We start from the raw sequence: 13,969 nt of genomic DNA on the forward strand, positions 1-13,969 counted from the left end.
TTCCCCCTGCCCCACCACAGAAGGATATTAGGAATAGATAGTATAGGGATTTTTGAGCCATGTTTAATGTGTAAGATGCCATATAAACATCAGTTCTTCTTAATGATATTAATTAAAATCCAATAAATTTTAAGTTACAGATACTAATTTTACTATTTTACAAACTTTAATGAAATCAGAAATTCAAAATCTGAAAATGTTTTGGAGTAATTTTGACATAAAAGTTTGAATTTGAAATAAAAGGTGAATTTCAAGGCTTTAAATTTAAATTTCAAGAATTTTACATTCTTTTATACTCCTCTGCCTTCCTATACACATTTATGTTAAGAGAAACAAAAGCAAAACATTTTCTATTATTCTGTTGTTTTTACTTACCTAATATTTTCACAGCATAATGAGGACTTTCTAAGACAATTCCTTCTTCTGTATCAAATATAGGGTTATCTATTCCAGTCTTTGGAGGAATTTGGGCTAGTTTCTTAAGTCTCATGGAAGAATTAAGGTCAAGTTCTTGCTTTTTCCCTTCTTCCTCTCGCCTACGCCTCATGTCCTCCTGTTGTTGCCGAATACGCTCCAACTGTGCACTCCGACGTACAGGCATCATCCTGGAGCCCAAATCTCCAGGGCAGTCAACAGCCATCTCTCGGTGCTTCTGATGTTCCTCTGGTGATGCAAGATCAACATTTTTTACTTCGTTGTCTGATTCCTCAGTAACATGCCCATTCATATGGGATGTTGTCATGGTTATCTATAAAAACCTGTACCACTTTTTATATATCAATTTTTCCTATAAAGCCAATCTCTTGATTCTGTAGTATAAAATCCATGTTACTTCAAAAAAAAAACCACAAAAAAACAACTTCTCCCATCACATAATAATGCTATGAAAATGTATCCATGAAGGAAATCTAAGAGGAAAGATGGGGGGGAAAAAGTGTAAGAATTACAATATAAAAGACTTTATATAACCCACTTCTAATCCCTATACAATATAGAAAATATCCGCATAATACTAGATTAAGTACTTTCTGTTGCTCTATAAAGTCCTTTCCTTTCATTTTATAATGTTGAGAAAAATCAATGTGTCCCTCCGCCCCCCCCAAGAATTTGAAGGACACTGTCATTTTACAGCTGAGAAAAATGATATATTGGAAGGTTTCACAAAATTGGAAAGTAAGAAAGTTTTGGGTGCTAGTTTAGTAGAGAATAGGTTGCTTAAGGAATAAAGATGTTTTAATCATTTTTGTATAGCTGTCTCAACACTGTACTTTCTATGTATACTTTAATACACATGAGATTAAAATAACTTCGTGGTTAATTGCTAAAGAAATGGGGAGATAGATAGCATGTCATGTTGGTGGCTCAAATGAGGTAAAGGTAGTATTCTGGGGGATTCACTTTTAGCAGTTTATAAAATGAGGAAAATACCTGAAGAAAAAGAAACTTTGATTAGCAGCTAAGGCATCTATAGGATAAAACCACATTCAGTGAGAAAAAGCCTATGTCGGTTATCAATGTGTATAACTTGGTCACCTTAACAAAAGAATTAGGGTTAATTCTTTATGAAGAGTCATTCAGAGAAAATGGTACCTGTAACCACTGAAAAACAATTTAAAGCCGTTCTATATAGAAAATAAGAACATACTGGACTCAGGGGCCAGAAACCTGAATTTTAATTCTGGCTCTGACACTTCCTCTACCTTTATGATCTAAGACTAGTTGGTTTCTATCTCTGAACCTCAGATTCCTTTGGAAAATTTATTCACAGGTTTGTTCTGAGTTTGATTTACTTATTTTTGTTCTGAGTTTGATTTACTTATTTTTGTTCTGAGTTTTAAATGAGAAAATGTATGCAAGTTTTAAAATGAAAAAATATATACTTATATTAATTCTTCATATTAAGTTGATTCTTTTAAAAATCCTTCAATATATTTTAGACAATAAAAATATTTCGCTTCATGACACTGGCTTTTCATCAAGCCACTTCTTGAGCATAAAAAGGCAGATTGTTTATGTATGTGAAAACCCACACATTAAATCTAATTAGTTGTCTTTTGCTCAAGACTTTAAAAATATTTACAATAATAAACCTACTACCTCCTTGAGTTGAACGTCATTTCAGTAAACAGGTTTGTTAGAGCACATGCCTACTAAGCAAAAGCTGAGTTTTTAGACAAAATTCCAAATGCGAGCCAGTCTTCTCTCAAACATCTTGTCACAGACTGCATAACACAAACCCACCTAAACTACCGGGAAAACCACTAGACCAACAGAAAAACAGACACAGGCTACATGAGCCACTAGAATTACATTTCACAAGAATTTTGGGAGATTTTTCTGTTTTTTATCCAAATTTTAGCTTCTTTATAAATAATCAAGTGATCTACACATAAATACCTTATTTATAATTAGACTGCTTTCTTTTTCATTAAAACAACAGCTATCAGAATTACACTGGGAAATTCTTAATTTATGTAAATATAAATTCAGCTTATTTGATATTTTCATTACAAGTAAGCAGGAATTTGTTTGAGTTACTTGTAGTTCTGTGTTTAATTTTAAAAACTTAGGAACATACATATTTCCTGAAAATTAAAACTCTCAACTTTCTCTATTTACAGTATTTACTGAATATTAAAAATCAAATTTAAGAGTAATGTATTTTTTACTTTATATGACAGTTTACAAAAATTATCTGAAATTAAAATTGTCAGCTTGAAAAATGTAAGACTAGGTCCATATTCACTTAAAGACTACAGCCACATTCACATGTCAGTTTAAAAACTGTAAGGCTTGTCCACATTCACTATGCTAGATCATGTAATAAGAGACTGGGCCAGGTGACCCGGGAAGAGTTCTCACGCTTATCTATCTGGATCCAGCCCTTCGACTCCCAGAAAAATTTCTGCAACCTGATATTAACTTTCTTAAAATTCCATTTTAGTCATCTCCCTTGGAGTGTTCATCGTCTAGGGGAGAGGCAGGAAAGAAAAGAAATGACTCCTCTTCCCCAGTTGGTTTCTCCTCATTACTTTCTAAACTTGTTCAAGACAGGCGTCATGTCTTATTTTTATATCTCCCAGTGCTTAACAATATAAATGTAACATAGAAAATGTACAATAAATATTTGTTCAACTAAACTCAGAAATGTCCTAGGTTCACAGAGGATGCACAGATAAAGGACTCCAAAACTTAGTCTGTGGTAAGGAATCACGGCAAAAACTCAAAAGGTAAGGATGTATTTGAGAGCCATTTCAAAGAACTAAATATTAGCCAGATAGAGGAGATTGTTTTAGGCAGGGGAAATCGCAAGACCAACAGGAAGAGGATGAAAGTATGGTACTTTCAAAAACGAGGAGAGAATGCAGTAAGGCTGAATGGGACAATGGGAGCATGTCATACATGAATAATGATAAAACTGGGAAAGCAAGCAGGGGTCCAGACTGAGAAAAGTTTCAGAGCTAAAGACTTTGACCTTTATCCTGAAAGTAGTGAAACTTATTACAGGAATTAAAGCAAGGGATGGCATAATCACATTCACTTTTAGAGAAATATCACTCTGGTGGAAGTGTAGAGGGTTGACTAAAGGGCGGCAATGAGACCAGTTTGAAGGAAACTGTAAGAAATAGTCCTAAACTAAGTGAAATTAAGGAAAATTACATTAAAGAAATATGTAAGTTATAGAAGTACTAGACCTTGGTGTCTTTCATATAGCAGAGCAAGAGGAAGAAAATGAAGAAAGAAATAGTAATAGTAGTAACTATAACATTTATTGAGCCCTTACTGCTGCACAATATTGCAAGCACTATACAGTATTAATTCATTTAATCCTCATTACAATTGTAAAAGTAAGTACAAACATGCCTGTTTTGTAGATGAGGAATAAGGATTAAAGTAGGCACTGACGACAGGATGGAGGAATAAGGAAGAGGACGTATGAGCCAAAGGCAGGAACATAAAAGATGTAGGAAAAATATTAATAAGGCTAGTTGAACTAAAGCCATCAGCTTGTGTACAACAGGATAGTGGCTAGAAACTGACTGGGTTCAGTTTAAGAACAATTGTCTTCAATATACGTCCTTAATACTCAAGACAGTAGAAAAACCATCGAAGATTTAGAAAAGAGGAATGATTTACACATAACTTTAATTGAGCGTTCACCCTGGCTAGGTACTGTGATTATAGAGACAGGATCCCTGCCTATTAGTCTACCTACCAAAATGTCCTACATTAATTCAGAAATTGATGTATCCAGAATTAAACTCATATTTCCCTGTAATCCTCTCCTCCATTTCCTCCATTCTCAATTCTAATTAATGCCACTATACCCACCTAGTTACCCAAGACAGCAGAATGCTTAGGAGAACAGGCTCCAGAATCAGGCTGACTAAAATCTAATCCTTGACTACTCACCTTTTAAGTCTCAGCTCAAATACATCCTCCTCTGGATTTCCACGAGTCCCCAAATTGGATATGTAACTCTTCTGGAATCCCACAATCCCTGTCACATCTCTGATCAAACTGGACTGCAACTATTTGTATCTCTGTCTGCCCATCACACTAGAAGCCCTCAGAGATCAGAAAACAAGCTAACTCGTCTATTGATCTGTGGTCCTCATCTATTGCTCAGCAGAGGGCCAAGGAAACAGGGGGCTTCAGGACATCCCCAGACATTGTGACTACAAGGCCACTATCTTTGGGTCACCAGGTGGATGGCAATGTCATTAACTAAGATTGAGAATACAGGAGAGGGAGAATTAGAAGGGGTAAGAAATCAAAGGGTCATATGGGTTTAGTTTGGATACTAATTGCACAGTGACTCTAGATCCCATAGGTAAATGATCTAATTAGCAGGGATCTGTCTTAATCATTTCTAGAACCCTGGTATCTAGTAAGAGATAAATGCTTAAGTAAGTTTGTGAACAAATCACAATTGTTCAGAACCTCTGATAGCTTTCATATTGCCTACAAAATAGAGTTTGAACTCACAAGATAAACCCCAGCTTTCTAACTGTATCTTTTACTACTTTCCTGCACAAGCCTTCTAAGTCTGCTTCCTCATCTGTGCCTATCCCATATCTTTTTTCCTTCCTGCCTAAATGCCTTATGAACTACAAAATAGGAACTGCTTCTCCTTTCCTCTTCTTCAAGATCTTCTACAAATCTTCATTCCTTCAATACGTTTTCCGAGACCACCTTGGTTGTAATCTCACCATCCAACACTTGACACATAATGCTGACAAGTTAATGAAGGCCATGAAAGATTCAAAAAGGTTCTTCCAGAATCAGAAACATTATGCTGTGTGCTATAATTTCAGAACTAAGATCATTACAATGTTTAAAGAGGCAAATGATGAATACTCTAGCTTACATATGTAGTCAATACATATCAATAAACAGTGAAAGAGTCCCAGTCCAAATGAATTATGTTTTCCCTCTCCAAAAGAAAGGAAGGAAGAAGGAAGGAAAGAAAGAAATACCTTTGTTTGACAATTCAGAAGCTGGTAATGACTGAACTAGAGAATTAGAAATACCTCCTTTTATGTAAACAAGAGACCACCTTATGCAGACAACAGTTACAAGTTTCTAGCCCTAAGAGTGTTCCTCTTCTCTGCCCTGACTGGTGTGGCTCAGTGGATTGAGCGCTGGTCTGCAAACTGAAAGGTCATGGTGTCCCACTCCCAGTCAGGGCACAGGTCTGGGTTGCAGGCCAGATCCTTGGTTGGGGATGTGCAAGAGGCAATCCCACATTGATGTCTCTCACTCTCTCTAAAAATAAATAAAATCTTAAAAAAAAAAAAAAATCCCTCTTTTATAAATCCTCTAAACAGCACATTTTTAAAATGCCTTAAAAGCCCACATTTCAAATCCTCATCAGAGTCCCAGCTCACACCCCTCCTTCTTTGGTGGTAGAAAAACTAAAGAAAATTTTTTTAAAAATCAATCAATCAATCATTCGATCAATCAATCAAGTCTTTACATAGTCCACAAAGCAAGAAAATGAATTTTCAGGTTGGCAGGCCAAAGCTGCTTCAATGTTAACTTCAAACTAGTGGAAGAAAGGGCTTTGCCTATGTGAATTGGCTATAGGAAAAGGGGGGTAAAAAGATGCCAAATAAGCGTCAATAAATACAAATGATTAAAACCAGGGAGTGTGAAATAGCATGAGAAGAGTTACCCACTGAAAAATCGACACCAAGAAATAGAACCATTTGTGTGAAAGCTGGAAAACATGGCAGGCTAGCAGGAAGAAAATTTCCTATATAATCAGTATCCTAATTTTTAGGCAGTGGAAAATGTAAAATATACACTTCATATGCATAACCATGGTTGGTTGACCCCAGTGTCCAGAATTCTAGATTTTTTTTCTATTTATCCTTCCTCCCCTTCTCCCACAAGTAATGCCCTTTGACCAGCAGCTGGGAAGTCTCATTAAGTGATCAGCATTCCTCTGACATTCTAAGAAGCTGGACTATTTGTTTCCATAGAAACAGCTTTTTCAGCTAACACAAGATTGAGGCCAAGAATAGTGAAAAGAACTTACATTATGCAAATTGAAAAACCTTGTCTACTATTCTCATAGTTTCTCTTCTCTGGTTTTTCACAGAACTCAGGCTAACTTTCTTACTCTGTAAAACAGAAAAGAGACAATTAAGTATAAAAGCCTGCAGTGTTTTTTAGAGGGAGGGAGTGGGTGGGAGGAAAAAGTTAATTCAATGATATCCAATTCTGTTTGCAGATGGCTAGGATTTCTTAGTATAAAGTAGTAACAATGCACCCCCTCCCAAACTCTAATGGACATATACTAAAATCGGTATAAATTACCTGAAATTAGTGATGAGAAAGAGGTAAACATAACTGGTTTAAAAGTTTTTGCAGATTACTTTTCATGACACTTTGGACCTCTAGGTTAAGTCTCAAACAAAAATGCAGAGTTTTGTTCTTTGTTTTAACTATAATTTCTGGATCAATTTTAAACATTATGAATAGTTTGTAAAGCCAATAAAACAAGTTTAGAAAATGAGAATTTGACAGATGGGAACCACAGTTAACTAAGAGGGGGAAATGTTGATGCTACATTGGAAACCAAGACAGAGGAGGATCCTGTCCTAATAGAGCTAACATTCTAGTAGGGCAGTGATTTTCAACTGGTATGCTGTAAGAATTTTTAAAACATGCAATATTTATTTTTTAAAGATTTTTATTTATTTTTAGAGAGAGGGGAAGGGAGGCAGAAAGACAGGGAAAGAAACACTGATGCAAGAGGAAACCATCAGTCGGTTACCTCTGGTAGGCACCCAGGCCAGGGAACCAACCTGCAACCCAGGCATGTGCCCTGACTGGGAATCAAACCAGTGACCTTTCACTCTTCGGGACAACACTCAACCAACTGAGCCACACCATTCAGGGTGCAACTCCTGACTATTTAGTCAGGTGCACTGACCTCTTTTCCCTTAGACCTTCAAATTAAAAAAAAGTGATAACAGGCAATATAACAATAGTTATCCAGTGTGAATGAATCAAAATGATAGCTTTTTTTGGGGGGGGGGGTTAGATTGGCAAAAAAATAATTTTTTGGTGTGCCAGAGAATTTAAGTAATTAGTTCGTGTGCACCACGAGATCAAAAAGGTTGATGATCACTGAGGTAGGGCAATAGATAATAAGCAAACGCACAGTAAGATGACTTCAGATAAAGGGCTACAGAGAAAGTAGAACAGGGTAATACTGAGAGAGCATACTTGGCAGAAGAGCTTCAATTGATAAAAGCTACAGAAACTGTCCAGAAGAAGGAAGACCACCCCCCACCTGATTTATGGCTTAAAACCAACATGGCAACTAATTTCACCCAATGGCAACCGCTGGCCTAATTATACACTTACTGTAATATATTAGCATGCTAAACCATGATGCCATGGCCAGAAACAGAAAGCACTTATCAGGACACAAAATGGCCAACAAAGCTCCTGTGAGAAATTTCCACCCCTTTTTCAAGAGGATCCTGACTATTCCACCCCTGACTAAATACCCTAACCCCTCAATTAAATGAACCCCCCAAAAGGTAGCACATTCTGCTAAGGGGGGTTGCTCGGTCTGTGGAGTAGCTCATTTTCTGTCTCACTGCTTCACTAATAAACTCACTTTCCCTTTAAACTCTACAATGGCTTGCACTTGAATTCTTTCCTATGGCAAGCCAAGAACACACATTGGGTCATGGACTCTTGGGTCTTCACATCCCCTGGAATATCTGCATCGATATAATATTGGTAATGATGTTTAGAAGGGGCAACATTAGATACTATGGTCAGGGAAGCCCTATTTTAGGAGGTGTTATTTGAGACCTGAATGACAACAATGCGAGTGAGCTCTGAGAAGATCCAGAAATAAGTTTCCAGGTTGAGGGACTAGAGAGTACATTTCTATATGGATGTCACTAGGAATCTCAATTTCAATATACAGGTGCTCCTCAACTTATGATGGAGTCACATCATGATAAACCCGTAGTAAGTTGAAAATGCATTTAATGTTACCCTGCAGTGTATCAGGTGTTCACCCTCGTGATCCCGTGGCTGACTGGGAGCTATAGCTTGCTGCCACTGCCCAGCAACATGAGGAAGTACAGTACCACATATATTGCTGGCCTGGGGAAAAAAAAAATCAAAATTCAAAATTTGAAGTACAATTTCTACTAAATGCACATTGCTTTCACACCATTATAAAGTTGAAAAAGCATAACTCGAACCATCATTAGGGACCATGTGTATCCCAAACTGACAACCTCTTCCCTACAATTAATTACATTTCTACCTCCAATATCTTAATTTTTCTCAAGCCCTATTTATCCGATCAGTTGCCAAGCTAATTTCACAAGGCTTTTAGAATCCGCTGAATGGTGGCAGAATGTGTTACTAAAAAAACTCTTAAGAAAATGAAAAGGCAAAGTTAAAAAAAGAAATATCTGCAAAATGTTTATGTCTGCTATAGCTACTCTCATGACTCAGTAAGTCAAACATCAATTTTTAAACATAGGGCAAGAGATCTGAGCACTTCAAGGAAGACAAACAAATGGCAAAAATAATCATTTGGAAAGATACTCAACATCATTAATCTTTAGAAAAAATGCAAATTAAAACCATGAGATAGACATGAGGAAAGAAAAAAAAGATCGATGAAATAGAATTGAGTCCAGGAATAAACTCTGGAATTTATAGGCAACTGATTTTTTAATAAGGGTGCCAAGAACATTAAATGGGGAAAATAGCCTCTTCAACAAATAGTGCTATAACTGGATATCCAAATGAAAAAATGTGGTTGGACTCTTACCTCACACCATATACAAAAATTAACTGAAAATGGATCAAAACCACATACGTATGAACTAAAATCATAAAACTCTTAGAAGAGCATACAAGTGTAAATCTTTATAACCCTGAATGGTCATAAAGAAAACAGAATGGTTTCTTAAGAGAAGACATTAAAACCACGAGCACCAACAATAAAATAAATTAGACATCATCAAAATAAAAACTTTGTGCTTCAAAGGACATAATCAAAAAAGCGAAAGACAATCCAGAGAATTGGAGAAAACTTACAAATCATATATCTGATAGGGGACTTGTATCATTTAACTCTGTAATAAAAAGATGAGCTCTGGCTGGAGTGACTCAGTGGGATGAAAGGTTGCAGGCTCTGTTCCCTGTCAGAGCTGCGGGTTCAGCCCTCCGTCAGGGTGGGTGCAAAGAGGCAACTGATTGACGTTTCTCTCCCCCTCTCTAAAATTAGTAAGTGTACCCTGGCTGGTGTGGTTCAGTGGATAGAGTGCTGCCTGTGAACCAAGGGGTCGCTGGTTTGTTTCCAGTCAGGGCACATGCCTGGGTTGCAGGCCAGATCCCCCGTAGGGGGCGCTTGACACACATTGATGTTTCTCTCCCTTTCTCCCTCCCTTCCCCTCTCTGAAAATAAATAGAACATTTTAAAAAATAAATAAAATAAACATGTCCTCAGATGATGATTAAAAAAAGAGGAATAACCTGATTTAAAAATGGGAAGAGAACATGAATACAGTTCTCCAAAGAAGATATACAAATGGCATTTAATACGTACATGAAATGATACTCAACATTACTGGTCATCAGAGAAAAGCAAATCAAACCACAAGACCTGTAAGAAGGGTTATATCAAAAGGACATGGAATAACAAGTGGTGGCAATGATGTAGAGAAAAAGGAATCCTTGTGGACTGCTGGTGGGAATGCATATTGGTACAGCCACTATGTAAAACAGTATAAAGGTTCCTCAAAAATTTAAAAATAGAACTACCATGTGATCTAGCAATTTTAATTCTGGGTATTTATCCAAAGAAAATGAAAACACTGATCTGAACAGCTATATGCATTCCTACATTCACTGCAGCATTCATTTACAGTAGCCAAGATTTGTTAATAATTTAAATATGCCCATCAATGAATGTGTAAAGAAGGTATGATGTGATAAACACATTCACAAAATGGCACATAACTCACACACCAAAAAAAAAAAGGAAAAAGAAAAAGAAATCTTGCCATTTGCAAACATGGATTGGCCTGGAGGGAATTATGCTAAGTGAAATAAATCAGACAGAGAAAAATACTGTATGATTTCACTCATATATGGAATCTGAAAACAACAACAACAAAAATGAACAAAACTCTTATACAGATAACAGACTGGTGGTTGTCAGAGGGATGGGGGTGTTGGGGCTTAGGCAAAATTGGTGAAGGAGAACAAGAGGTACAAACTTTCAGATATAAAAATAAGTAAGTCATGGGGATATTATACTCAACATGGTTACTATAATCAATATATTGCAAATTTGAAAGTTGCTAATTAAAAGGTCCTCCACACACACACACACACACACACACGCACATTTTGTAACTTTGTTTTGAAACAGATGGTAAGACATAGTGATCATTTTGCAACATATAAAAATGTCAAATACTTATGCTGTACACCTGAAACTAATATAATATTGTATGTCAATTATACTTCAATTAAAAAATGAGAAACTACTTACCACCCACTAGGATGGCTAGATACAGAAAGTGCTGATGAGGACGTGGAGAAGCTGGAGCCTTCATACACTACTGGTGGGAATATCAAATTGTGTAGCCACACTAGGAAAGAGTATGGCAATTCCTTAAAAGAGGCTAAACATAGTTACCACTATGCTCCAGCAATTCCACTCCTAGGTATATACCCAAGAGAAGTGAAAAGATATTTATATACAAAAAACTTGCACAAAAATGTTCATAGCAGCGTAATTCCTAATACCCCAAAATCAGGGAAAAAAATCCCAATGTCTGTTAACTGATGAATGAATATGTTGTATATCCATAATAAAGTATTACTGGGCAATAAAAAAAAATTAAAGTACTGATGCATGATACAACATACATGAACCCTGAAAACAGAAATGAAAGAGGCCAGTCACAAAGGACTTCACACATACTGTATGATTCTATTCATGAAATGTCCAGAATAGACAAATCTATAGAGATAGTGGATTAGTGGTTTCGTAGGGCTGAGGCTGTATGGGTGGGGTGCAGAGCTTTTTGGAGGGAGAGGGGTGATGAAAAAGTTTAAAATTAATTGTGGTGATCACTGAGTAACTCAATATATATAAAGCCATTGTACACTTAAAAATGGATGAATTGTATGGCATGTGAATTGTGTCTCAATAAAGTGTTTTAAAAAACAGTAAAATACCATTACAAACACAATAAAATAGCTAACATTAAGAAGACTGGTAATACCAGGCACCGGAGAGGATGTGGAGAAGCGGCAATGCTCAAACAATACTGATGAGAATGCTGTAAAATGGTAGGTAGTTTGGCAGTTTCTTAAAACATTAAACATACACATGATTCAACCCAGTGATTCCACACAAGAGAAACAAAAGTATTTTTATTTGTAAAAGTCACAAAGATTTGTATGGAATATTCAAAGAAGCATTATAAATAACTTAAAATTGGACACAATCCAAATGTCCTTTGGCTGGTGAACAGATAAATAAAATACAGAATACTATCAATGATAAAAAAGAATGAACTAGTGATGATACGCAACAATAGTGGTGGCCTGCAAAACATAATGCCACACACAAGAGTACATATTGCATGATTCCATTTGTATGATATTTCTAGAAAAGGCAAAACTAGCACTGTTAGAGAAAGCACTTTGGTAGTTTCCTGGAACTGGGACTGAGAGCAGAAACTGGCTACAAAGACATGGGAATTTTTTTTTAGGCGATGGAAGTGTAATAAAAATAGATTTCAGTGATCTTTTCTGCATGATCATATAGAATTACTAAAACTCAAGCTGTACCCATAAAACATGAATTTTATCAAATATAAATTATACCTCAACAAAGTTGTTTTTAAAATTTATCAAACTGAACACTTAAGATTAGTGAATTAGTAGTATTTTAAATACTACTGAGCTGATTTTAAATATACACTTAAATTTGCACCTTATTACATGTAAATTATATCTTAACAAACCAATTCTTTAATAAAGACTACTGTTTATTCCAAAAACAAGTCATATACTGACATCAGATAAAAACCCCCTATTTACTCAAGAAACATTTAACTCAATGCATAAATTTTAGTTTCCAACAGCACAGCCATCATCTTCACAGAGAACAAACTTAGCTATGTCTAAAAGTAAGTAAATACAAGTCAAAACTCAAATATATTTGGGCTAATTGTGCAAAGTTTTAGCTCAGAAGTTATTACTAACAATTTAAACAAAAATATATAGACTCAACATATAGTTAACTGGGAAACTAATGTTTCAATTATTCTTTACATTGGAGAATAAAAATTTTTTAAATAAATCATTATTTATTTGCAGTAAACTGAACTTGTTTATTAAGTCAATAGGTGTAATGCAAAAAAAAAAAAAAAAAAAGAAAGCAATGAACTGACAAATCAAGCTCCTTAAATTAAGAAAAAGACCAAGTACAAGTTTCCTGGGCTTACTTTTTAATGGAACATTCTGACAAGTCCTATACTGAGGACATTTTGAAACTTCTACCTAACTCATGCTTTAGGTTTCAGATAGGTAACTGGGTTCCAAAGAAGCCATTGCCATTCTTATTAACTTTAAAACTACCTACCTTATTTTTAAAATGTACCATGACAGATAAATTTGGAAAGAATGGAAGCAAAATTCCCTTAATTGAAAAAAATTTCAAGTAAAAATCAAATGAAATAAGTAAAAATTTCAAAGAGAAGTAGGCTTAACAACTAACACATAAATCATCTGCCCTCACAGACAACAACACCTTTTTAGATGTAAACTTTCAGAGAAAGCAGTTTTGAACATACCTGGCAAAGACTGTGTATATTTAAAACACACTTACAATAAAAAAAATTTAGTTTATAAGTTCCTATTCTCAACCCATGATTCTAGGCCTTAAAATTGCCTTGAAACAAACAAACAAACAAAAAGACAACATGGAAAATGTAGCTGGAAAAATACTGCTGCATTTATAATCTATTAAACATCTGTATCCTAAAATATTTAAACAAAGTTTAGCAAATATTTATTTACAAATATCATCAGCCTGACTCTTCTTAAACATCTGGATTCCAGTGGTTCTCAGTCAAGGGTGATTCTTCCTTCCCCTGCCGTCATCAGGAGAATTCTGACATTTGGGCACGTGTTCTACTGTCAGGCCTGAGTTAAGGAGTGTTACTGGTATCTACCGCACTTAGCAGAGGTCAGGAACACTGCTAAACATGCACAGGACAGGCCCCCATAACAAGGAATTATCCAGTCAAAAAGATCACCACCACCAAAATTGAGAAACCCTGAGTTACACAAAGCAAACACTGGAATATCAACTAATCCAAAATTGAGGAGTTTACTCATTCAGTCATATTCGGTAGGTTTTTCACACGTTCAAGACAAACTTTAAATAGCT

General features: G+C 35.7%; 1 protein-coding gene across 8 annotated transcripts in view; it reads right to left on the reverse strand.

Annotated features, from left to right (window-relative positions):
• PALS1 (protein associated with LIN7 1, MAGUK p55 family member) overlaps positions 1-13,969 on the reverse strand; it is a 73,712-nt gene that overhangs the window by 43,876 nt on the left and 15,867 nt on the right. For 2 of the 8 annotated variants that reach the window (XM_054567402.1, XM_054567403.1), the window contains exons 2-4: positions 8,530-8,640; positions 6,545-6,629; positions 376-908 (exon numbers count right to left, since the gene is read on the reverse strand). In XM_054567402.1, the coding sequence (XP_054423377.1) occupies positions 376-742 (367 nt within the window). In that variant the 5' untranslated portion in view covers positions 743-908; positions 6,545-6,629; positions 8,530-8,640. The remainder of the gene's footprint in view (positions 1-375; positions 909-6,544; positions 6,630-8,529; positions 8,641-13,969) is intronic. The other 6 variants (XM_054567408.1, XM_054567406.1, XM_054567409.1 and 3 more) reach the window with 5 other exon arrangements.

This window comes from Pteronotus mesoamericanus, unplaced genomic scaffold (assembly GCF_021234165.1).
Source record: "Pteronotus mesoamericanus isolate MK-2021 breed Mesoamerican mustached bat unplaced genomic scaffold, CSHL_Meso_final contig_182, whole genome shotgun sequence".
NCBI lineage: Eukaryota > Metazoa > Chordata > Mammalia > Chiroptera > Mormoopidae > Pteronotus > Pteronotus mesoamericanus.